General features: G+C 51.3%; 1 protein-coding gene across 1 annotated transcript in view; it reads left to right on the top strand.

Moving 5' to 3' along the window:
- Positions 1-27,500, top strand: part of LOC149434363 (phosphatidylinositol 3,4,5-trisphosphate-dependent Rac exchanger 1 protein-like) — a gene marked incomplete at its 5' end in the record, with an annotated part of 102,984 nt that overhangs the window by 8,803 nt on the left and 66,681 nt on the right. The window contains 3 exons of the mRNA XM_089663770.1: positions 1,354-1,503; positions 17,893-18,037; positions 25,921-26,021. Coding sequence (XP_089519896.1) covers positions 1,354-1,503; positions 17,893-18,037; positions 25,921-26,021 — 396 coding nt within the window. The remainder of the gene's footprint in view (positions 1-1,353; positions 1,504-17,892; positions 18,038-25,920; positions 26,022-27,500) is intronic.

Raw genomic sequence — 27,500 nt, 5'->3', positions numbered from 1 at the left:
CTCCCCTAGTGCAAAGACCAAGGTGCCACTGACGTCTCCTGGTTTCGGACGAACGATTGGGAGCTGGGGAACCTGCTACTGATCACATGACCACTGTGTAAGCCCGTGATTGGCCGTCTCAGCGATCACTAGTTTTTAGGATCCTTCCTTTCTGAGAACAAAGATACATTGTAACTTTTTTTTTCCTTTTTAGATAAAACAAATAAAAAATCTGTAAAAAAAGACAGACAAAAATCGCCAGATTAGGGTCTGATCTAGGGTGCTGTCAATGTGTTTTATAAAGTTTAAAAAAAAAGATTTTTATTTAGTGCCATTATGTTCTATATAGGATAAAAAAGGTTTTATATTAAGTGTCAATGTGTTTTAGATCGATAAAAAAACGAATTGCAGACTACGCAATGCTCCTGTCTCCGCTTCCATTGGAGATATTCACTGTCATTTCCTGTCCCCCGATTCCCTGTTACCTGGACAGGAAGTGCGGAAAAATTTCCCCAATAAATAAAATGATTTCCTTTAATCCAGAAGACTTGGCGAAAGGCATACATGGGGCTCTCCCCTTTCCTCGCTGTACAATGAAAGAGATTATTGTTCCTGTCTCCATTGGAGAGATTCACTGTCATTTCCTGTCCCCCGATTCCCTGTTACCTGGACAGGAAGTGCGGGAAAATGTCCGTAATAAATAAAATGATTTCCTTTAATCCAGAAGATTTGGCAAAAGGCATACACGGGGCTCTCCCCTTTCCTCGCTGTACAATGAAAGAGATTATTGTTCCTGTCTCCATTGGAGAGATTCACTGTCATTTCCTGTCCCCCGATTCCCTGTTATCGTTACAGGAAGTGCGGGAAAATGTCCGTAATAAATAAAATGATTTCCTCTAATCCAGAAGATTTGGCGAAAGGCATACATGGGGCTCTCCCCTTTCCTCACTGTACAATTAAATAGATTATTGTTCCTGTCTCCATTGGAGAGATTCACCGTCATTTCCTGTCCCCCGATTCCCTGTTACCTGGACAGGAAGTGTGGGAAAATGTCTGTAATAAATAAAATGATTTCCTCTAATCCGGAAGACTTGGCAAAAGGCACACACGGGGCTCTCCCCTTTCCTCACTGTACAATTAAATAGATTATTGTTCCTGTCTCCATTGGAGAGATTCACCGTCATTTCCTGTCCCCCGATTCCCTGTTACCTGGACAGGAAGTGCGGGAAAATCTCCCCAATAGAGAAATGGACTGCAGTAAAATTGTCTTTCTCCCCTCCCCCTTATGGCTGATACTGGGCTCTGGTCTGTTGTGTATGGGGCAGATTGTGGGTGTAATACCGTCTCATGCATGGTGTCGTCTCTCTCCCGCAGCCGATTATCACAGTAACGGTTACACCGTCACCAACGGCTGGAAGATCCACAACACCGCCAAGAACAAATGGTTCGTCTGCATGGCCAAAACCGCCGAGGACAAGCAGAAGTGGATGGACGCCGTCCTGAGGGAGCGGGAGCAGCGAGAGAGTGAGTGCAATCCAAACCAATTGGCTGTGTGTGGTCAGCTGACCAGGCGTGCACCAAGCACCAGTGCTGAACAATACACCATGCATAGAATATCGGGTTATCTGTTCTTAAAGCAGAACTCCGTCCATATGGTTACCTTTGTGGTTGAATTATAGACTTGTTAACTGTTTTACTTTCCCAAATATTTCCAGTTCTTTGCCCCCCCCACCAGGACATGGTTTGCAGTGGAGGTGTGACTCCACTATTCACTGTCCCAAATCTACGACTTCCTATGTAACGGGACTGTGCAGGATCCTCCCCACCAGGGGCAGACTGACCATTTGGAAACTCAGGCACTGCCCGAGGGCCCGGGGTCAGTAGGGGGCCCCATGAGATGCCCCTGGTACCTTTTTCATAGGCTTTTTTGAGTTTGGGCAAGGACACAGGGGCCCCATGATCCCCTATTGCCCGGGGGCCCCATGAGTTGTCAGTCCGCCCCTGCTCCCCATAGTGGTGTGTTCTGACCTTCTGGTAATCTGCTTAAACCTATCCTCTAGCCCCCAGTGCCTGAAGCATGTTAGACAGGCCGCTCTATACAAAGCAATGTCATGTCAGATGATGGGAAGCTACTATAACTGTAGATATGATGTTGTCATACTAGCAGTGTTTAGGAAGCCTTGATTGGTCCCTGTAAGGAATGTTGTCTCAAGCCACGTCCTCTTCCATGGCAGCAGCTAGCCATTGCATACAATGCAGTTCCATCCGGCAATAAGCCCTCCTTCCAGCTGCAATTCTAAGAGGGTCAGGTTTGTAATTTGGGTCTCATTATTATTCCGGGTGGAGTTCCTAGATGGAATGAAGCCGATGTGTGGCCGGAAGGTTCTTTTCTCTCGGGGTACGGAGATCTGCAGGTTCGGTAAATGCTCCACTTTATGAAGTGGGTGGAATCTGCCCCGTCAGCGGATGGATGGATGGGAGGGGGTGGGGGGCTCAGCATTACCTCCCGCTGCATTAGCTGTGATTCCTGATGTCTATTGATCGCAGACGATACATAATTAATGCCGCGATGGAGAAGAGATGGAAGATGTTTTAGCGGGTGACTTCTGGCAGCCGCCATCTTTCCATCGTTCCTGTGCGATGGGAGGGATTATCTGCAAACTTGCCGGTGGAATAAAGTCTGAAGATCTGCTTAGCTGGATACAAGGAGATATTCGTTCTATGGAGGGAACGCTGACGGGGAATATTCGATGGGTCATTTCTGCAGTGAAATGGTGGTGGACGTGGATGGACTACCCAAGGACAGTACAGGGCTACTCTGATCCCAATGCTCTTCATGGGGTCGGGAAGAAGGTCTCCATCCTTTTTCAAGGCAATATTCTTCCTGGGTTGGGACTCTGGGAAGGGAGGGGGTTGTAATGCCTCATTTAATACTGCCGGAGATCGACCCATCAATGTCTTTTTGATCTTGATCTTCTTTTTTGGGTATCTTGTGCCAGAGTGAACTTTCTCATTAGTCAAGCCGACTTGTTGTGGTGAGGCTGCCCAATTTTTTGGATGGATTGGGAGGGGGGCATGATTAAAACCTCTGTGGGGCTTTTACTGCTATCCAGTGTGCCGTATGGGAGGTTTCCCCCCACTTAAGCCCACGTTGGATGACTACTCGCCAGCAGTAGGATTGTCAACATGTAAGGGGCCATAATTTGCTGCCATCTTCCGCCAAGCTGGCCAAGATTACCTCCCCCATTCTCCATTCCTCAGGACTAGGGAAGATAGGGCACCTACCTACAAGAAAACCATTCTGCCATCTTGGTTACTCTCGTTCTCTTGGCCTGAGGCCTGCACTCCATGTACCTGAGGACCTTTTGCAATAAAGGATTGTCCACACTACTTGCTTTTCTGATGCTCTACTAGGGGTCTCTAAACTTTATGAACAAAGGGCCAGTTGACTGTCCTTCAAACTTTAGGGTGAGCCGGCCTGTGGCCATAGGAGGAAGAAAATGTCTTGGCATCCAGTGGTAGTAAACAATACCCCGTCAATGGTATTAGTGGGAGGAATAGTGCCCCATCATTGGTGTCAGTGGGAGGAATAGTGCCCCATCATTGGTGTCAGTGGGAGGAATAGTGCCCCATCATTGGTGTCAGTGGGAGGAATAGTGCCCCGTCATTGGTGTCAGTGGGAGGAATAGTGCCCCGTCATTGGTGTCAGTGGGAGGAATAGTGCCCCGTCATTGGTGTCAGTGGGAGGAATAGTGCCCCATCATTGGTGTCAATGGGGGAATAGTGCCCCATCATTGGTGTCAGTGAGAGGAATAGTGCCCAATCATTGGTACCAGTGAGAGGAATAATGCCTCAATACTGGTGTCAGTGGGAGGAATAGTACGGATGGTTTCCATAGACGGCTCATGTCAGAGGGAAGAAGTCCATAGGCGGCTCATGTCGGAGGGAAGAAGTCCATAGGCGGCTCATGTCGGAGGGAAGAAGTCCATAGGCGGCTCATGTCAGAGGAAGCATTCCATAGGTGGCTCATGTCAGAGGAAGCATTCCATAGGCGGCTCATGTCAGAGGGAAGCAGTCCATAGGCGGCTCATGTCAGAGGAAGCAGTCCATAGGCGGCTCATGTCAGAGGAAGCAGTCCATAGGCGGCTCATGTCAGAGGGAAGCAGTCCATAGGCGGCTCATGTCAGAGGAAGCATTCCATAGGTGGCTCATGTCAGAGGGAAGCAGTCCATAGGCGGCTCATGTCAGAGGAAGCAGTCCATAGGCGGCTCATAGTCCCTCATTTCCAGGGACAGAGGGACTTGTGTGGTATACAGCGTATACATTGTGATCCGTGACACTGGTGATTATCTGCGGCAGGAAGTGGCGGCTAATTAGCGCTCTGCTAAGTGGCTAATTATAGAGCATCCTAAATTCTGCCCTTTATTTTCTAAGGACCCCCCCCCCCCTTCCCCTCCCCCGGCGTGACGAGGTAATCGAATTGTTCAGGAATTGTACTGAGCCCCATTCATGGTCCTTGTTCTTCCCTCCCCTCATTTCCTGGACCTTTGTATCCTCCATACAGAAAGGTTCCATCAATGGGGACCCCCTGCAGGGTTATTAGAGGGCGCTGAGGTCCCACAGCTCACTGCTGCTCTAGGATTGGTGGAGAGAAGGAGGGGCGGGTCAGTGACCACATCACACAGGACAGCGAGGTGGACAGCTTACCTTTTCACTCTGGAGTACTGGTTATATGGTATGGTGGGTTTGTGGATCGGATGACTGGCTGAACAGAAGATTTTGGGGGGTTAACCCATTCACCTGTATGTATTGCAGCAGCGTTGTATCTGCTTTACAGATGAAGCCTAGATTGTGGCTGCCCCGGTGCACCCTCCCCCTCATTAGCACGTTAATAACATTTACACACCTTATTTTAGTTTCAGTGATGTCATCACAGGGTCTCTGTTCTTCTCTATGCAATACAGGGAGATCATGGCTGGTGCAGGGTGCTGTACATAGCTTCCTGATAACATCACAGCTCCCTGCCTCAGTACTGCTCTCAAGAGCCTTCAGTCCTGATGCAAGCAGTGGGAGGAGTTATACGGTTATCAAAATGCTTTGATGAGTGGGTGTTAGTCTGGAGGATACAGGACTAGGCAGGCTGTATATACATGCAGACCGTTCACATGGGATGCTGAGCCCGTAGGATTGACAACTCTGAAATCTATGAAATTCAATGAAGGTACTAAGAGGAACCTGGAGACTTCTGAAGATCGATGTGGAGCAATGCTCCATCTCAGGGGCGGACTGACCATTTGGAAACTCAGGCACTGCCCGAGGGCCAGGGGTCAGTAGGGGGCCCCATGAGATGCCCCTGGTACATTTTTCATAGGCTTTTTTGCGTTTGGGCAAGGACACAGGGGCCCCATGATCCCCTATTGCCCGGGGGCCCCATGAGTTGTCAGTCCTTCCCTGCTCCATCTCCATACAGAGAACAATAATAATAGAGATGTCTACCTACAGACCCCTTCAATGAAGGTACTAAGAGGAACCTGGAGACCTCCTGAAGATCATTGTGGAGCAATGCTCCATCTCCATACAGAGGACAATAATAATGGAGATGTCTACCTACAGACCCCTTCAATGAAGGTACTAAGAGGAACCTGGAGACTTCTCCTGAAGATCATTGTGGAGCAATGCTCCATCTCCATACCGTTCAGCCCATTCTAATGAAGGTACTAAGAAGAGAGACCTGGTGACTTCTCCTGAAGATCATTGTGGAGCAATGCTCCATCTCCATACTGTTCAGCCCATTCTAATGAAGGTACTAAGAAGAGAGACCTGGTGACTTCTCCTGAAGATCATTGTGGAGCAATACTCCATCTCCATGCCGTTCAGCCCATTCTAATGAAGGTACTAAGAAGAGAGGCCTGGTGACTTCTCCTGAAGGTCATTGTGGAGCAATACTCCATCTCCATGCCGTTCAGCCCATTCTAATGAAGGTACTAAGAAGAGAGACCTGGTGACTTCTCCTGAAGATCATTGTGGAGCAATACTCCATCTCCATGCCGTTCAGCCCATTCTAATGAAGGTACTAAGAAGAGAGACCTGGTGACTTCCTCTGGAGATCATTGTGGAGCAATGCTCCATCTCCATACCATTCTGCCCATTCTAATGAAGGTACTAAGAAGAGAGACCTGGTGACTTCCTCTGGAGATCATTGTGGAGCAATGCTCCATCTCCATACCATTCAGCCCATTCTAATGAAGGTACTAAGAAGAGAGACCTGGTGACTTCTCCTGGAGATCATTGTGGAGCAATGCTCTATCTCCATACCATTCTGCCCATTCTAATGAAGGTACTAAGAAGAGAGACCTGGTGACTTCTCCTGGAGATCATTGTGGAGCAATGCTCCATCTCCATACCGTTCAGCCCATTCTAATGAAGGTACTAAGAAGAGAGACCTGGTGACTTCCTCTGAAGATCATTGTGGAGCAATGCTCCATCTCCATACCGTTCAGCCCATTCTAATGAAGGTACTAAGAAGAGAGACCTGGTGACTTCCTCTGGAGATCATTGTGGAGCAATGCTCCATCTCCATACCGTTCAGCCCATTCTAATGAAGGTACTAAGAAGAGAGACCTGGTGACTTCCTCTGGAGATCATTGTGGAGCAATGCTCCATCTCCATACCGTTCAGCCCATTTTAATGAAGATACTAAGAAGAGAGACCTGGTGACTTCCTCTGGAGATCATTGTGGAGCAATGCTTCATCTCCATACCGTTCAGCCCATTCTAATGAAGGTACTAAGAAGAGAGACCTGGTGACTTCCTCTGGAGATCATTGTGGAGCAATGCTCCATCTCCATACCATTCTGCCCATTCTAATGAAGGTACTAAGAAGAGAGACCTGGTGACTTCCTCTGGAGATCATTGTGGAGCAATGCTTTATTTCCATTCAGATAATTGTAGGCCTAGTCTGAGTCCCAATGAAAACCTCGCTTCTATTTTCGTATTTCAGACGGTTGCCGCTCTCGGTAGGATTGTCAATGCGGGATTACATATTAATTGCTCTGATATAGACCGCGGTGATATTCTTAGAGGCGAGAAATTCAATCTGCAGTGACGTTCTGTGAGGTTTTTCTAAGGAGGAATTCCAGCCAAATGGCTGACATACATATATGAACTGTTTTACATGCCAAAGTATTTCTATAGAGCTCTTCCAGCAATTCACACACCCGCCAACACGTCATACGTGTCCTGTGGAAGGTGGTGGGGATCTCAGGGGTAGGGTGAAGAACATTTAAGGAGCAGGCTGGAGGTTACAGAGAGCTGTGCCTTGGCTCTGCTCTCACCCTCCTGGCTTTGCTGTGTGGTGGGTGGCGTGGTCGGGGGTCTTCAGCTGCTTTTTAGATGTTTTAAAGACAATATAACGTCATTGGAGTATCTTCAGTGATAACCAGTTATTTCCTTTTCATCTTTAATTGATCATAGTGTATACTATAAGTTCACAGATATTTGGACCTCATATGACTGAGTTCAGGCGTCTCCAGTGAAGGGTCCTGTTACTACATAATATAAAGACATTGTAGACAATTGTCCTCTTCTAACTTTGTGTAACAGTTTGGTGAAGATCCTTTTCTGGTTCCCCATGACTGTGCCCCTGTGTATAAAGCCAACTCCATAAGGACATGGTTTGCCCAGTTTGGTGTGGAGTAACTTAAGTGTCTTGCAGAGAGCCCTGACCTCAACCCTTCTGAACAGCTTTGGGATTAATTGGGAAGCCAGGTCTACTGTGTACAAAGCCAGATCCACAAAGACATGGTTTAACCAGTTCAGTGTGGAGAACCTTGAGGGCCTACATAGAGCTCTAACCTCAACCCCGCCAAATTCCTCTGGGATGAATTGGACCGCTGATTGTCAGCCAGGTCTTCTTTGTACAAAGCCATCTCCATAAAGACTTGGTGTGACCAGTTTTGTGTGGAGGAACTCTACTGTCCTGTACAGAACCCTGACCTCAACCCTACTGAACAGCTTTGGGATGAATTGAAATGCTGATTGTGAGCCAGGCATTTTTATTTTTGGTGCCCTACGTGGGCATGATGTGTGGGCCACGTCCTCTCATCCAACATCAGTACCTGACCTCACAAATTGCAACAAATTCCCACAGACGCCCTCCAAAATCTAGTGGAAATTCTTCCCAGAAGAGTGGAAGGTTGTTAAACTTGAAAATGGGCCATGGGGGGGAATCAACTCTATATTAATGGCCGTAGGGAGCGGGCAGCAATTCCATACTAATGGCCACTGAAGGTGGTGGTGGTGGAGCGACAGTTCCATATTTATGGAAACTGGGGGCAGGGGGGCAATTCTATATTCATGGCCGTAGGGAGTGGGCTGCAATTCCATACTAATGGCCACTGAAGGTGGTGGTGGAGGGACAGTTCCTTATTTATGGAAACTGGGGGCAGGGGGGCAATTCTATATTAATGGCCATTGGAGGTGGGGGTAGGGAGGCCATTCCCTATTAATGGTCATGGCTTTGGTATGGGATGTCCAACAAGTCCATATAGGTGTGATGGTCAGGTATCCACTAACATTTGGCCATCTAGTGTATTTTGATTGAAAGACTTTTATTTCACCCTTCATCAGGTCTTTGTAGATTGTTGGGGGACAGTTGCTATTTTGTGGTATTTTATCAGAGATGGATTGGGTCACGATGACGGATTGGGTCACGATGACGGATTGGGTCACGATGACGGATTGGGTGACGATGACAGATTTGGTGACGATGACGAATTTGGTGATGATGACGTCTTTGACGATAACGTTTTTGGCGACGACGGATTTGGCGACAATGACGTCTTTGACGATGACGTCTTTGGTGACGATGACGTCTTTGATGATGACGTTTTTGGCGACGATGACGGATTTGGCGACGATGACGTCTTTGGCGACCATGACGTCTTTGGTGACGATGACGTGTTTGGTGACGATGACGGATTTGGTTACGATGACGTCTTTGGTAATGATGATAGATTTGGTGACGATGACGTCTTTGGTGACGATGACGTCTTTGGTGACGATGACGGATTTAGTGATGATGACGTCTTTGGTGATGATGACGTCTTTGGTGATGATGACGGATTTGGTGACGATGGATTTGGTGACGATGACGTCTTTGGTGACGATGACGTCTTTGGTGATGACGGATTTGGTGACGATGACGTCTTTGGTGACGATGACGTCTTTGTTGACGATGACGGATTTGGTGACGATGTCGGATTTTGTGACGATGACGGATTTGGTGACGATGACGTCTTTGGTGACGATGACGGATTTGGTGACGATGTCGGATTTTGTGACGATGACGGATTTGGTGACGATGACGTCTTTGGTGATGACGGATTTGGTGACGATGACGGATTTGGTGACGATGACGTCTTTGGTGACGATGACGACTTTGGTGACGATGACGGATTTTGTGACGATGACGGATTTGGTGACGATGACGTCTTTGGTGATGATGACGGATTTGGTGACGATGACGGATTTAGTGACGATGACGGATTTAGTGACGATGACGTCTTCGGTGACGATGACGTCTTCGGTGACGATGACGTCTTTGGTGATGATGACGGATTTGGTGACGATGGATTTGGTGACGATGACGGATTTGGTGACGATGACGTCTTTGGTGACGATGACGTCTTTGGTGACGATGACGTCTTTGGTGACGATGACGGATTTTGTGACGATGACGGATTTGGTGACGATGACGTCTTTGGTGATACTCTATAGAGGAAATACACAAGTTCCTGACTGATGTATTTGATACAATGTAGTGATATTCCTTCATAAACAGTGATTGCCTGGAAAGTTCCAAATATATCGAGTGATTTGGGGTTGTTGTGTTGGTGGTGAGCTTGGAGATGAGTTGTTATATGATGACAGATTTGGAACGGCATGGTAATGGCTCTGTAGAGTGAATACACGTTTTATTGAAGATTCTGGTCAGTACCTGAATCTATGTGATACAATGTAGTGATTGCCTGGAATGTTACAAATATATACCGATCAACCACAACATTGTGAACACTGACAGGTAAAATGAAACACATTGATTATCTCCTTACTATGACATCTGAAAGTGGGTGGGATACATTAGGTAGTGTAAGGATTGGAGGGACTCTGACGAGGACCAACTGTAAAGTCTAGACAAAGGGGTCAGAGAAGCTCCAAAACTGCCGCTCTTGTGGGATGTTCCCCATCTACAATGGTCAGGATCAAGCAAAAGTTCTCTAAGGAAGGAGAACTGGCCCACCAGTGATAGGGTCATGGGGGGCCAAGGCTCATTGATGGAGGTAGAGGAGGGAAGGCTCATTGATGGAGGTGAGTGAGGGAAGGCTCATTGGTGGAGGTGGGAGAGGGAAGGCTCATTGGTGGAGGTGAGGAGGGAAGGCTCATTGGTGGAGGTGGAAGTGAAGGCTCATTGATGGAGGTGAGGGCTTGTTGATGGAGGTGGAGGAGGGAAGGCTCATTGATGGAAGTGGGGGGGAGGCTCATTGATGGAGGTGGGGAGGGAAGAGCTCAAATTGCTGGAAAAGTGAATGCTGGTTGTGATAGAAAGGTGTCAGAACACACAGAGCATCGCAGTTTGTTGTGTATGGGGTTGTGTAGCCGCAGACCGGTCAGGGTGCCCATGCTGACCCGTATTCACAGCCAAAAGGGCCTACAATGAGAATGTGAGCATCAGAACTGGACCATGGAGCAATGGAAGAAGGTGGCCTGTTCTGATTAAATTAAATTCTGATGGTTTGTGTTGACTGGGCCCCCAGATTCTTCAGACCTCAATCCATTTGAGCATCAACGGAATGTTCTGGAAAAACACATCTAATCCATGGAGGCTCCACCTACCACCTTACAGGACTTGAAGGATCTGTTACTGAGGGCTTGGTGCCACCACAGCACACCTTCAGAGGTCTAGTGGAGTCCATGGTGAGACAGGTCAGGGCTGTTTTGGTGCCAGAAGGAGGACCTACTCAGTAGGTGGGTTGTCATAGTGTTAGGGATGAATTTTGTGTATGCTGATTAGTGATCATTGTATTGATTGTGAGCTCAGAGTCGGTCGAAGTTCCGTGTTGGCGTATGATAAAAGATTTGGGACATCATGCCGATTCTCCGTAGAGGAAATGCCCAATTTTCTGGAAGATCCTGACCTCTTCATGAATGTATTGTAGTGATTTCCTGGGACGTTACATTGTTCATGATGATGTGTGATTGTGAGCTTAGAGTCGGTTGAAGTTCCGTGTTGCCGTATGATGAAAGATTTGGGACATCATGCCGATTCTCCGTAGAGGAAATGCCCAATTTTCTGGAAGATCCTGACCTCTTCATGAATGTATTGTAGTGATTTCCTGGGACGTTACATTGTTCATGATGATGTGTGATTGTGAGCTTAGAGTCGGTTGAAGTTCCGTGTTGCCATATGATGAAAGATTTGGAACATCATGCCGATCCTCCGTGAGGAAATGCCCAATTTTCCAGAAGATCCTGACCTCTTCATGAATGTATTGTAGAGATTTCCTGAGACGTTACATTGTTCACGATGATGTGTGATTGTGAGCTCAGAGTCGGGTGAAGTTGTTGTACGATGATGCCAGATTTAGAACGGCGTGACGCCACTCCATGGAGGGAATCCGTCATTTTCGGCGGCCTGCTCTTGGTAATCCGGCTAATCGGGCTCTAAGATGGGCTCTGCCAGGTCCAGACACCAGCTCTTCCAGGTCCAGACCCCAGCTCTTCCAGCTGCAGAGTCCTCCAGGTCCAGACCCCAACTCTTCCAGCTGCAGAGTCCTCCAGGTCCAGACCCCAGCTCTTCCAGCTGCAGAGTCCTCCAGGTCCAGACCCCAGCTCTTCCAGCTGCAGAGTCCTCCAGGTCCAGACCCCAGCTCTTCCAGCTGCAGAGTCCTCCAGGTCCAGACCCCAGCTCTTCCAGCTGCAGAGTCCTCCAGGTCCATACCCCAGCTCTTCCAGCTGCAGAGTCCTCCAGGTCCAGACCCCAGCTCTTCCAGCTGCAGAGTCCTCCAGGTCCAGACCCCAGCTCTTCCAGCTGCAGAGTCCTCCAGGTCCAGGCCCCAGCTCTTCCAGCTGCAGAGTCCTCCAGGTCCAGGCCCCAGCTCTTCCAGCTGCAGAGTCCTCCAGGTCCAGGCCCCAGCTCTTCCAGCTGCAGAGTCCTCCAGGTCCAGACCCCAGCTCTTCCAGCTGCAGAGTCCTCCAGGTCCAGACCCCAGCTCTTCCAGCTGCAGAGTCCTCCAGGTCCAGACTCCAGCTGCAGAGTCCTCCAGGTCCAGACCCCAGCTCTTCCAGCTGCAGAGTCCTCCAGGTCCAGACCCCAGCTCTTCCAGCTGCAGAGTCCTCCAGGTCCAGACCCCAGCTCTTCCAGTTGTAGAGTCCTCTAGGTCCAGACCCCAGCTCTTCCTCTCGTATTTGCGTTGGATCTCGGGGTGGGTTAAGTAATTGTTTATAAGCGGTTGCAGATGATGAGCTCCTGGCACGGCTCCAGGTCCAGCTCCGGCCAGAATCTGCCTTTTGCCAAAACCTTTATTTACACCAGCCGTTCCATGTGGGCTCCAGGCCCCCCCACCGCCCTGACACTGTGCACTCATTGGTCTGACATATCTCTGGCTGTGACCAGTGTTTGGCGGGAGCCGGGAATGCCGCGTTCCTGATGGATCTCACCTGGAATGATGGATTCCTGAGGGTTGTGTCATCTAATGAGGAGATCAGACCTAACGCTCCAGCGAGGGCGGTGAGGCACGTGACGCTACTTAAAGTGACATCATCATAACATTGACCTGCAACTCTGTATATGGGGGCCCCAGCACCCCCGGATCTGGAATAATAATTCCATGCTGCACCCCACACACATTACAGTTATGTTATGTATTATTGTACGACTTCTGCATATGTAACCAAAGCTGTGAAAAAGAACACAGAGTGCAATACAACGTACATTTTACTGCCATAGAGGGACAGAAACTGCATCTGTGTTGTGCCCCACTTACTCCTCCCACTTCCCTCTGTGTTCCTTCACTCATTGTTAGTTATTCACACAGACTGGGCTAAGGAATGTTTCCCAAAAGATGAGAAAAACATCCTAAGTACTGCAATAGTCTGAAGTAAAACCGGTTTGGATTCGATTTCTGTGTTCTTCATGAAGAGTTAAGCTGCCTGTGGATGGTGCCAAGTCAGCAGGTGACCACAGTGTCTGGATATAATGGGTCTGAGGTGTGTTAGAGCATAAAGCGGAGTTCGAATGAGGCCAGGTGGTACCCAACCCCCTCCATGGCTGCCTATTGATATAAATCTGGTAAAAATGCGATGGGATGAATGAACTTGGAGCAATGAACACGGAGCACATGTCCTGGCCGGTGACTCCAACGTCGGCGAGCACATGTCCTGGCCGGTGACTCCAACGTCGGCGAGCACATGTCCTGGCCGGTGACTCCAACGTCGGCGAGCACATGTCCTGGCCGGTGACTCCAACGTGGGCGAGCACACGTCCTGGCCGGTGACTCCAACGTCAGCGAGCACATGTCCTGGCCGGTGACTCCAACGTCGGCGAGCACACGTCCTGGCCGGTGACTCCAACATCGGCGAGCACACGTCCTGGCCGGTGACTCCAACGTCGGCGAGCACACGTCCTGGCCGGTGACTCCAACGTCGGCGAGCACACGTCCTGGCCGGTGACTCCAACGTCGGCGAGCACATGTCCTGGCCGGTGACTCCAACGTCGGCGAGCACATGTCCTGGCCGGTGACTCCAACGTCGGCGAGCACGTGTCCTGGCCGGTGACTCCAACGTCGGCGAGCACGCGTCCTGGCCGGTGACTCCAACGTCGGCGAGCACACGTCCTGGCCGGTGACTCCAACGTCGGCGAGCACACGTCCTGGCCGGTGACTCCAACGTGGGAGAGCACACGTCCTGGCCGGTGACTCCAACGTGGGCGAGCACACGTCCTGGCCGGTGACTCCAACGTCGGCGAGCACACGTCCTGGCCGGTGACTCCAACGTCGGCGAGCACACGTCCTGGCCGGTGACTCCAACGTGGGCGAGCACACGTCCTGGCCGGTGACTCCAACGTGGGCGAGCACACGTCCTGGCCGGTGACTCCAACGTCGGCGAGCACACGTCCTGGCCGGTGACTCCAACGTCGGCGAGCACGTGTCCTGGCCGGTGACTCCAACGTCGGCGAGCACGTGTCCTGGCCGGTGACTCCAACGTCAGCGAGCACATGTCCTGGCCGGTGACTCCAACGTGGGCGAGCACATGTCCTGGCCGGTGACTCCAACGTGGGCGAGCACATGTCCTGGCCGGTGACTCCAACGCCGGCGAGCACACGTCCTGGCCGGTGACTCCAACGTCGGCGAGCACGTGTCCTGGCCGGTGACTCCAACGTCGGCGAGCACACGTCCTGGCCGGTGACTCCAACGTGGGCGAGCACACGTCCTGGCCGGTGACTCCAACGTGGGCGAGCACACGTCCTGGCCGGTGACTCCAACGTCGGCGAGCACACGTCCTGGCCGGTGACTCCAACGTCGGCGAGCACACGTCCTGGCCGGTGACTCCAACGTCAGCGAGCACATGTCCTGGCCGGTGACTCCAACGTCGGCGAGCACATGTCCTGGCCGGTGACTCCAACGTCGGCGAGCACACGTCCTGGCCGGTGACTCCAACGTCGGCGAGCACACGTCCTGGCCGGTGACTCCAACGTCGGCGAGCACACGTCCTGGCCGGTGACTCCAACGTCGGCGAGCACGTGTCCTGGCCGGTGACTCCAACGTCGGCGAGCACGTGTCCTGGCCGGTGACTCCAACGTCGGCGAGCACGTGTCCTGGCCGGTGACTCCAACGTCGGCGAGCACACGTCCTGGCCGGTGACTCCAACGTGGGCGAGCACACGTCCTGGCCGGTGACTCCAACGTCGGCGAGCACACGTCCTGGCCGGTGACTCCAACGTCGGCGAGCACACGTCCTGGCCGGTGACTCCAACGTCGGCGAGCACACGTCCTGGCCGGTGACTCCAACGTGGGCGAGCACACGTCCTGGCCGGTGACTCCAACGTCGGCGAGCACACGTCCTGGCCGGTGACTCCAACGTCGGCGAGCACACGTCCTGGCCGGTGACTCCAACGTCGGCGAGCACATGTCCTGGCCGGTGACTCCAACGCCGGCATTATCTTGGCTTGTCACTATAGAGAAATCCCCAGAGACGAGTTGTCACCGAGCAATATGGACCCTTCCCAACACATAGACAGATGGAGGCTGGGAGCACAATGGCTGCATATTAACACCTGAACCCGGCATTTGAATATGGCCCCGCCGTGGTGTCACTCGCGACGTTCCCGGGGGAGTCAGACCTTACTCTGTGCTGATTGCACTGGGAGATGTGGCGATCCCCACCACCTGAGCGGGGGATAATCAGCCCTTCACATGATATTTAGAATCCTCCCCATGCCTGGGTTCACACCTATGCCGTTTGCGTTTGACCCATTTCTGTGTTGCGTTTTTTTTGCTTTTATAGACTTCAATGGAAACGCTGCAGAACAGCATGCAGTGCATTTTGGCCACATTTTTGATGCGTTTTTGTGTTTTTTTTTGTTTTTTTTTTATTGTTGCTAGGCAGATTTAAAACATGGAAAAAACGCACTGCATGTTTTTCTGCAGCGTTTCCATTGAAGTCTATGGAACCAAAAAACGCGTTCCAAAAAAGTCCCCGACCCTTCCCTAAAATCGCACTGGGGTGAAAACGCAGAGATGTGTGTCTCTGGGGGAGGTGCTGCTTCATGGGGGAGGGGGGTCAGTGCCGCTTCATGGGGGGGGGGGGGGGGGTCAGTGCTGCTTCATGGGGGAGGGGGGGTCAGGGTTGTGTGGAAGGTGATAATGGGGTGATAATATGAGACCGAGTGACGTCATCCCGCAGGAAGACTCATATCATCGTATAGGAATGGGGTGATAATATGAGACCGGGTGACGTCATCCCGCAGGAAGACTCATATCGTATAGGAATGGGGTGATATGAGACCGGGTGTGGTCATCCCTAAGGAAGACTCATATCATTGTATAGGAATGGGGTGATAATATGAGACCGGGTGACGTCATCCCGCAGGAAGAGTCATATCATCGTATAGGAATGGGGTGATAATATGAGACCGGGTGACGTCATCCCGCAGGAAGACTCATATCGTATAGGAATGGGGTGATATGAGACCGGCTGTGGTCATCCCTAAGGAAGACTCATATCACTGTATAGGAATGGGGTGATAATATGAGACCGGGTGACGTCATCCCGCAGGAAGAGTCATATCATCGTATAGGAATGGGGTGATAATATGAGACCGGGTGACGTCATCCCGCAGGAAGACTCATATCATCATACAGGGAAGTAGTATTAACTAAGGATAATGTGTTCACATTTCCAGAGGTTTTTGATACAGGTTTTTTTTTCATTTCTAAAAAATATTTATGGTCACCATTTTTCCGTCCTTTGTTCTGGCTCCGTGCTGCTGATCTCCTGCAGCCTCTTTGCAGCCCTGTCTGCATGCACTCCAGCCATGGATGCATGACTGTTCACAGGGGCGGGCTTTCCAGGACCGTGCCTGAGTAATGTGTGTTGAAATGGCCAATCGGGGTGACAACGCTGGAGCACAATTGGGAGACAGGGTCAGAGCGTTGTCACCCTGTACCAGGAAGTGCCTGAACAGGGACCACCGTGGCCGGGTCACCAGGGATTATTCTAGTGACTTCATACAGAGCTGTAGTACAAAGGATTGGGGGGTGATGGCTGTCACGGCTCGTACACAAAACTCACTTCAGGCTGCTGACAACAGTGGGCCATGCCTGTGTAATGTGTGTGACAATCCCTTGTGCTCTCCACAGGAGGCCCTTCCCACAGGGTGACAACGCAGGAGCACAATTTGGAGATGGGGACAGAACGTTGTCACCCTGTAACAGGAAGTGCCTGAACTGGGACCTCCATGGCAGGGATTATTACAATATAAGCTGTAGATTTATTTCAGGAAATTGCAGTATGAGATACTCCTGTCCATTCATGTCAGAGGCGGCCTTTTCTGCTCAAATGCATGCTTTCAAGAAAATGGCGGGTCTCTGTGCTTCTCTAGGCAATGCAGGCAGATCATGGCTGGTGGGAGGGGCCGGCAGGGGGCTGTACATAGCTTCCTGAAAGCATCCCAGCACCCCTCCTCAGTACTCATGTCAGGAGCCCTCTGTCCTGATGCAAGCAGTGGGAGGAGTTATGCAAATATCAAAACTCCTTGATGGGTGGGTGTCAGTCCAGTGAGCGGGGGGTGTTTTTAGACAGGCCGTATTTGCATAGGTAACGCCCCCTTGTGATGCTGAGCTTCCATGATTGAAAGAACTGAAATCCAATGAATGAAAGGGGCGGGGCCAGGGACAGTCAGAATGGGGAGGAGAGGCTAGATGATGCTGGGCGTCCTGCCCGGAAATGAGGGGGGCTGCTATGAATGAAAGGGCCGGGGCCAGGGAGAGTCAGGCTGGGGAGGAAAGAGCTATGATGCTGGAGTCCTCCTGCCAGATAATGAGGGGGGCTGCTATGAATGGGGTGGGGCCAGGGAGAGTCAGGCTGGGGAGGAAAGAGCTATGATGCTGGAGTCCTCCTGCCAGATAATGAGGGGGGCTGCTATGAACGAAAGGGGTGGGGACGGGAAGAGTCAGGCTGGGGAGGAAAGGGGTGGGGCCAGGGATAGTCAGGCTGGGGAGGAAAGGGGTGGGGCCAGGGATAGTCAGGCTGGGGAGGAGAGGGCTAGATGATGCTGGACGTCCTCCTGCCAGGAAAGGAGGCGGTCCTGTTGAATGAATGATGATGATTGGCTCCCTGACATGTTGTTGTTCTGTCAGGTCTGAAGCTGGGGATGGAGCGGGACGCCTACGTGATGATCGCAGAGAAGGGGGAGAAGCTCTATCACAAGGTCAGCAAGAAATCCAATCTCATCAAGGACCGCAGGAGGAAATTCAGCACCATCTCCAAATGCTTCCATGGAAAGTAAGTAGAAGAGATCCATTCATAGCGCTGACCGGAGGAGCTCCGCGTGGTTCCCGGCCAATCACAGGCCGCATACTTAATGAGCTCCCCGCTGACAGGGCGCCCCTCATGGCTCTGAACACCCGGCTGCAGATCTCCGGGGACCAATCACAGAGAGAGAAAATGTCTCACTTATCAACCGCAGCGCAGAGACTCCAACTCCTCCCCGAGTCCACCAATAGAAGAGCCATGTCTGCCTACCCTGCCACGCCCTGCCCCACCCCGCCACACCCCATCCTACCGTGCCACTACCTGCCCCGCCACACCCCATCCTACCGTGCCACGCCCCGCCCCGTCACACCCCATCCTACCCTGTCACGCCCTGCCCCACCCCGTCACACCCCATCCTACCCTGCCACGTCCTGCCCCGCCACACCCCGCCCTGCCCGCCACACCCCACCCCATCCTACCCCGCCACACCCTGCCCCACCCCACCATGCCCCATCCCGCCCCATCCCACCACACCCCACCCTACCCCACCACGCCCTGACCTGTACACCCGCTGTGCCCATTATGAGGGGTTCCCACCATCCCTTTTGGGATTCTATACATTTGCTGGTTCTGGGATATACAGCACCAATCATGGATGGGGAAGCTTCCTCCTGGGAGTGTCCAGCAGATAGGAACTCCGCTCACAGGACACACTTTTCCTATCATTGGTAATGATACTGACACCTTCCCTCCTGACCCCTTACCTCCTGACACCTTCCCTCCTGACCCCTTCCCCCCTGACCCCTTCCCCCCTGACTCCTTCCTCCTGACACCTTCCATCCTGACCCCTTACCTCCTGACCCCTTACCTCCTGACCCCTTCCCCCCTGACCCCTTCCCCCCTGACTCCTTCCTCCTGACACCTTCCATCCTGACCCCTTACCTCCTGACCCCTTACCTCCTGACCCCTTCCCTCCTGACCCCTTACCTCCTGACCCCTTCCCCCCTGACCCCTTCCCTCCTGATCCCTTACCTCCTGACCCCTTACCTCCTGACCCCTTCCCCCCTGACCCCTTCCCTCCTGACCCCTTCCCTCCTGACCCCTTCCATCCTGACACCTTCCATCCTGACCCCTTCCCTCCTGACCCCTTCCCTCCTGACCCCTTACCTCCTGACCCCTTACCTCCTGGCCCCTTACCTCCTGGCCCCTTACCTCCTGACTCCTTACCTCCTGACCCCTTCCCCCCTGACACCTTACCTCCTGACTCCTTACCTCCTGACCCCTTACCTCCTGACCCCTTACCTCCTGACCCCTTCCCCCCTAACACCTTCCTCCTGACACCTTGCCTCCTGACCCCTTGCCTCCTGACCCCTTGCCTCCTGACCCCTTCCATCCTGACCCCTTGCCTCCTGACCCCTTGCCTCCTGACCCCTTACCTCCTGACCCCTTACCTCCTGACCCCTTACCTCCTGACCCCTTACCTCCTGGCCCCTTACCTCCTGACCCCTTGCCTCCTGACCCCTTACCTCCTGGCCCCTTACCTCTTGACCCCTTACCTCCTGGCCCCTTACCTCTTGACCCCTTACCTCCTGACCCCTTACCTCCTGACCCCTTACCTCCTGACCCCTTATCTCCTGACCCCTTCCCTCCTGACCCCTTCCCTCCTGACCCCTTGCCTCCTGACCCCTTGCCTCCTGACCCCTTGCCTCCTGACCCCTTCCATCCTGACCCCTTCCACCCTGACCCCTTACCTCCTGACCCCCAGCTCCCTGTTTGACGTTTGTAGGATAGGTTCTATATTGAACCCTGCGGTTTGTCGGGCGCTGCGAAGGCCGGTATTGTACGGCTGGAGATTTGCCGTCATGCTGTAAACACATTTCCTGGTCGCTGTTTCTCATTCAGCCCTGGCGGCACGCGGAGATAAAAGGGATCTTTCATTTTAATAATGGCAGGAAGTGGCTTCCCATGAAATGGATTTTCCTCACACGGAGCGGGGGCAGAAATATCTGGTCTCAGCTAATTATAAATGGGAAGACGTTTGATGCGGAGTATTAGAGCGCGCTCCTTGCCGGAGCCGTCCTCCACGCCACATTATGTCTGACGTGCTGTGACAGAGCGTGTGACAGCGCCGAATGGGATCTGTGACAGCGCCGAATGGGATCTGTGACACCGGAGAATCGTTGTGTCATTCGACCAGATACGGCTCCAGAAGAAGACACAAGGAGACACCAGACTTGGAGGAGTCCTTCATGAAGGATACAGACTTCGCTCTACGTCAGTGACACCACCCCCACAAAACAAGATCTGCCGCAACAATTCCAGCATATATTAGAACATACCAACGGCAAACGTCTAGTATGTGAGGACAGAGAACAGTCCTCCACGAAGCCCTAGAATGTTTGACTCCAGGGACAATCCCGGCACCCAACTTATTCATCAATGCTTGAGCCAATAATACCAACTGATGTATCCATCCAAAGGTAACCCTCCTAAATATGGACACATTCCTTCATAGTATAGACCTGGCCAGTCTTACTCCCCTCCCCCCCTTCCCAAATCAGCTGCACTGACACCAACTCTAGGTGAGAGGACTTCCATCTTACCACTCCACCATCTTTAATCTGTATGAGAGAACTTCCACCCTATCACTCCACCATCTCACCCTATCACTCCGCCATCTTTAGTCTAGAAGAGAGAACTTCCACCCTATCACTCCGCCATCTTTAATCCATAGGAGAGAAAGTTCACCCTATCACTCCACCATCTCACCCTATCAATCCACCATCTTTAGTCTATACAAGAGAACTTCCAATCTATCACTCCACCATCTCACCCTATCACTCCACCATCTTTAGTTTATACAAGAGAACTTCCACCCTATCACTCCACCATCTTTAGTCTATACAAGAGATCTTCCACCCTATCACTCCACCATCTCACCCTATCACTCCTCCATCTTTAGTCTAGAAGAGAGAACTTCCACCCTATCACTCCACCATCTCACCCTATCACTCCACCATCTTTAGTCTATAAGAGAGAACTTTCCACCCTATCACTCCACCATCTCACCCTATCACTCCTCCATCTTTAGTCTAGAAGAGAGAACTTCCACCCTATCACTCCACCATCTCACCCTATCACTCCACCATCTTTAGTCTATAAAAGAGAACTTCCACCCTATCACTCCACCATCTTTAGTCTATAAGAGAGAACTTCCACCCTATCACTCCACCATCTTTAGTCTATAAGAGAGAACTTTCCACCCTATCACTCCACCATCTCACCCTATCACTCCTCCATCTTTAGTCTAGAAGAGAGAACTTCCACCCTATCACTCCACTATCTCACCCTATCACTCCTCCATCTTTAGTCTAGAAAAGAGAACTTCCACCCTATCACTCCACCATCTTTAGTCTATAGGAGAGAACTTCCACCCTATCACTCCACCATCTTTAGTCTATAGGAGAGAACTTCCACCCTATCACTCCACCATCTTTAGTTATAGGAGAGAACTTCCTCCCTATCACTCCGCCATCTTTAGTCTATACAAGAGAACTTCCACCCTATCACTCCCCCATCTCACCCTATCACTCCTCCATCTTTAGTCTAGAAGAGAGAACTTTTACCCTATCTCTCCACCATCTCACCCTATCACTCCTCCATCTTTAGTCTAGAAGAGAGAACTTCCACCCTATCACTCCACTATCTCACCCTATCACTCCTCCATCTTTAGTCTAGAAAAGAGAACTTCCACCCTATCACTCCACCATCTTTAGTCTATAGGAGAGAACTTCCACCCTATCACTCCACCATCTTTAGTCTATAGGAGAGAACTTCCACCCTATCACTCCACCATCTTTAGTTATAGGAGAGAACTTCCTCCCTATCACTCCGCCATCTTTAGTCTATACAAGAGAACTTCCACCCTATCACTCCCCCATCTCACCCTATCACTCCTCCATCTTTAGTCTAGAAGAGAGAACTTTTACCCTATCTCTCCACCATCTCACCCTATCACTCCTCCATCTTTAGTCTAGAAGAGAGAACTTCCACCCTATCACTCCACTATCTCACCCTATCACTCCTCCATCTTTAGTCTAGAAAAGAGAACTTCCACCCTATCACTCCACCATCTTTAGTCTATAGGAGAGAACTTCCACCCTATCACTCCACCATCTTTAGTCTATAGGAGAGAACTTCCACCCTATCACTCCACCATCTTTAGTTATAGGAGAGAACTTCCTCCCTATCACTCCGCCATCTTTAGTCTATACAAGAGAACTTCCACCCTATCACTCCACCATCTCACCCTATCACTCCTCCATCTTTAGTCTAGAAGAGAGAACTTCCACCCTATCACTCCACCATCTTTAGTCTATAGGAGAGAACTTCCACCCTATCACTCCACCATCTTTAGTCTATAGGAGAGAACTTCCACCCTATCACTCCACCATCTTTTCTCTAGAGTAAGGTACGTACGGGAAATGTGCTTTAATGTACTCACACCCTACAGACGGTCCTTGTCCTTGCTGCACTGGGTAATGTAGGATTCCGATGGCCCGCGCTCTGCACCCGTCTTACACAATTACAAAGACCATAAAACCGTTCATTATGTAAATAACCTGCCATGTATCCTAATACACGCTGGAGTCTCACTTCAATCTGTGCCCAGTGGGTGTGTGAACAGAAGTGATGTATAGGGTATGATGAGGGGCCCTGATGTGTAGTATAGGATGGGCACCTGATTTATAGGATATGGTGGGCCCCTGATGTGTAGTATAGGGTGGGCACCTGATTTATAGGATATGGTGGGCCCCTGATGTGTAGTATAGGATGGGCACCTGATTTATAGGATATGGTGGGCCCCGGATGTGTAGTATAGGATGGGCACCTGATTTATAGGATATGGTGGGCCCCGGATGTGTAGTATAGGATGGGCACCTGATTTATAGGATATGGTGGGCCCCTGATGTGTAGTATACGATGGGCACCTGATTTATAGGATATGGTGGGCCCCTGATGTATAGTATAGGATGGGCACCTGATTTATAGGATATGGTGGGCCCCTGATGTGTAGTATACGATGGGCACCTGATTTATAGGATATGGTGGGCCCCTGATGTATAGTATACGATGGGCACCTGATTTATAGGATATGGTGGGCCCTTTATGTATAGTATACGATGGGCACCTGATTTATAGGATATGTTGGGCCCCTGATGTATAGTATAGGATGGGCACCTGATTTATAGGATATGGTGGGCCCCTTATGTATAGTATAGGATGGGCACCTGATTTATAGGATATGGTGGGCCCCTGATGTATAGTATAGGATGGGCACCTGATTTATAGGATATGGTGGGCACCTGATGTGTGGTTTGTGATGAGCACCTGATTAATAGGAAATGATGGGCCCCTGATGTGTAGGACATGAGGGGCCCCTGATGTGTAGGACATGAGGGGCCCCTGATGTAGGATATGAGTGACCCCTGATGTAGGACATGAGGGGCCCTGGGGATTATACATAGGGTACATACGGTACGTGTTCCTCACAAGTACTGTAGTCCACATGAAATAAACTGCAGCAAGTTTCCATTGACGGAACTCTGGGAAATAATGAGACCGCACAGCGAAGCCTGTTCATCTCACCAAGGGATCAAAAAGTCCTCCAGAGCCACATATGGTGCACAGGCAACTGGAATATGGGGGCCACAGCCGGGGGTTTGATCCAAACTCTACAGACACAAATGTTCTCAGTCCTATTACTGACACTTTCCTGACAAGCAGAACAGTCCCTGGATTGGTTTTAGTGAATGAACTTCCTTTTATCTCCAGTGAAGGGCTGCGCAGTAATTGTCATCATTTCCTATCCTGTCCCAATGGAGGGCCGACCTTCATAGATCCCGTATGTGTAATCATCAATAGGAAGATACAACCACAGCTCCTGTGTAGGTCATACCTATGTAATATGGGCCCCGTGATCTCATGGGCCCCGGGGCACTCTGTTACAACCCAACATTGTACCTAATGGAGAACAAGGCTGATGAGGGAATACAATACATTTCTAAATCTTGTAGACTTCACCTCCGCAACATCTCCAACCTCAGCAACATCTCCAACCTCAGCAACATCTCCAACCTCCCGAACACCTCCAACCTCCGCAACATCTCCAACCTCCGCAACATCTCCAACCTCCGCAACATCTCCAACCTCCGCAACATCTCCAACCTCCGCAACATCTCCAACCACCGCAACATCTCCAACCTCCGCAACATCTCCAACCTCCGCAACATCTCCAACCTCCGCAACATCTCCAACCACCGCAACATCTCCAACCTCCCCAACATCTCCAACCTCCCCAACATCTCCAACCTCCGCAACATCTCCAACCTCCGCAACATCTCCAACCTCCGCAGCATCTCCAACCTCCGCAGCATCTCCAACCTCCGCAGCATCTCCAAGCTCCGCAACACCTCCAACCTCCGCAACACCTCCAACCTCCGCAACACCTCCAAGATACGCAACATCTCCAACCTCCGCAACACCTCCAACCTCGCAGGCTATCCCCTCTTCAGTCTATCATGAATGCTGCTGCCAGACTCATCCACCTTACTAACTATTCCATATCTGCCATCCCTCTCTGCCAATCCCTCCACTGGCCTCCATTCAGTGTCCTCCACCCCTCTCTGCCTATCCCTCCACTGGCCTCCATTCAGTGTCCTCCACCCCTCTCTGCCAATCCCTCCACTGGCCTCCATTCAGTGTCCTCCACCCCTCTCTGCCTATCCCTCCACTGGCCTCCATTCAGTGTCCTCCACCCCTCTCTGCCAATCCCTCCACTGGCCTTCATTCAGTGTCCTCCACCCCTCTCTGCCAATCCCTCCACTGGCCTCCATTCAGTGTCCTCCACCCCTCTCTGCCAATCCCTCCACTGGCCTCCATTCAGTGTCCTCCACCCCTCTCTGCCTATCCCTCCACTGGCCTCCATTCAGTGTCCTCCACCCCTCTCTGCCAATAACTCCACTGACTTCCATTCAGTGTCCTCCACCCCTCTGCCAATCCCTCCACTGGCCTCCATTCAGTGTCCTCCACCCCTCTCTGCCTATCCCTCCACTGGCCTCCATTCAGTGTCCTCCACCCCTATCTGCCTATCCCTCCACTGGCCTCCATTCAGTGTCCTCCACCCCTCTCTGCCAATCCCTCCACTGACTTCCATTCAGTGTCCTCCACCCCTCTCTGCCAATCCCTCCACTGGCCTCCATTCAGTGTCCTCCACCCCTCTCTGCCAATCCCTCCACTGGCCTCCATTCAGTGTCCTCCACCCCTCTCTGCCAATCCCTCCACTGGCTTCCCGTTGCCCAAAGGATAAAATTCAAAACATTAACAATAACATATAAAGCCATTTATAACTCCGCCTGAAATTACATCACCAATCTTGTCTCCAAATATCACCCAAACCGTACTTTCTGCTCCTCGCACGACCTTCTGCTCTCTAGCTCTCTTGTCTCCTCCCATGCTCATCTCCAGGACTTCTTCAGAGCCTCCCCATCCTCTGGAACTCTCTACCCCAATTTATCAGACTATCACCTAATCTGCCCACTTTTAGGCGATCTCTGAAAACCGATCTCTTCAGGGAAGCCTATCCCGCCTTCAGCTAATACTGGAATCTTCTACTCCTCCTACCAGTCCATCCCCCACAGTTATTACCTTTTGTACCACCAGCCCCTCCCTCTTAGATTGTAAGCTCCAAGGATCAGGGCCCTCCTATCTCTCTTGTATTGATCTGTATTGTTGCTGTATTGTCTCCCGTTATATTGTACAGCGCTGAGCAAACTGTTGGCGCCATAAATCCTGTATAATAATAATAAAAATAATTTCCTGCGTTTATCATGTCACGTTCTGTGTCCCTGCAGTGAATTGGTATCCTGGCTGATGGAGAACGGAGAGATCAGCAAGCCGGAGGAAGGGGTCAACCTGGGCCAGGCTCTGCTGGAGAACGGCATCATCCACCATAGTAAGCTCCCCAAGACTATACACCTCAATGATCTGACCCATACGATGAGTGAAATTGTAGACGGGTGAATTGTGCTGCGCCCCATGCGATGGGTGATATTGTAGACGGGTGAATTGTGCTGCGCCCTCATACGATGGGTGATATTGTAGACGGGTGAATTGTGCCGCGCCCTCATACGATGGGTGATATTGTAGGCGGGTGAATTGCGCCGCGCCCCATACGATGGGTGATATTGTAGACAGGTGAATTGCGCCGCGCCCTCATACGATGGGTGATATTGTAGGCGGGTGAATTGCGCCGCGCCCCATACGATGGGTGAATTGCGCCGCGCCCCATACGATGGGTGAATTGCACCGCGCCCCATACGATGGGTGAATTGCGCCGCGCCCCATACGATGGGTGAATTGCGCCGCGCCCCATATGATGGGTGAATTGCACCGCGCCCCATACGATGGGTGAATTGCGCCGCGCCCCATATGATGGGTGAATTGCACCGCGCCCCATACGATGGGTGAATTGCGCTGCGCCCCATACGATGGGTGAATTGCGCTGCGCCCCATACGATGGGTGAATTGCACTGCGCCCCATACGATGGGTGAATTGCGCCGTGCCCCATGCGATGGGTGATGTCAGATATTCGCACTCCATAGACATGAATTCCTGGGGGCAGGCGGCTCTGGTCTAGACGGACGCTATAAATACAAACACATTTATTCAGCAATGTAAACATCCTCCAGCCGGAGGAAATCCTGACATCTTCCATTCGCTGCGTTTCCTCTCCTCCTCTCTCATACGCGGGGTGCAGCGTCCTCTGCGACTTCAGACATTGTATGATGTATGGCGGGCACAGTCTCACCCCCCATCCCCCCATTCCCATGATTCCTTTTATCATTCACTTTACAGCTCGTCCTATTCGTCTACAACATGGAACTCTTCTTCATCCCGTTGTCTCTGATGGAGATGAATGTGAAATCTCTGGCAGTGCACGCCGCTGGGCGGGGCTGACAACACTTCTTGGGACTGCAGTGCAGCAGAGGCAGCGTTGTCAGCTCACTATAGGATGTCAGGAGCTCCCTGGATTTCTGGCAGGATCAACTGACATTTTCTGCTCTTGCAGTCGAGCAGCGTTGTCAGCCCTGTCCAGTTCTGTTTTGGTGGGCTGCAGAACCCCCTTCAAATCACCTCTTCTCCTTAACATAAGAGGGAGGGGCTTTGTAGTCCATCAGGCAAATACTGAGCAGGGCTGACACCACTGCTTGGGATTTCAGTGCTCTGTCCGTGTACACAGGGTGACGATAGAGGAATCACATCATGTACTTTGCAATGTGAAGATGGAATCCATCTGAAGGAGAGCTGATAGGGAGGGAATTGTAGATTGCTGTGACCCTTTGCCCTCCTGCACCATTACAGTCTGAGAATTTCCCAGAATTGATCCCCAGTTGGGTTGGAGATCTGGCCTGTTGGATCCACATGGAGTCA

The sequence above is a fragment of the Staurois parvus genome, unplaced genomic scaffold (genome assembly GCF_062004578.1).
Source record: "Staurois parvus isolate SC_StPar_1 unplaced genomic scaffold, SC_StPar_1.0 ptg001765l, whole genome shotgun sequence".
Lineage (NCBI taxonomy): Eukaryota > Metazoa > Chordata > Amphibia > Anura > Ranidae > Staurois > Staurois parvus.
This window is presented reverse-complemented; position numbering and strand designations above follow the sequence as displayed.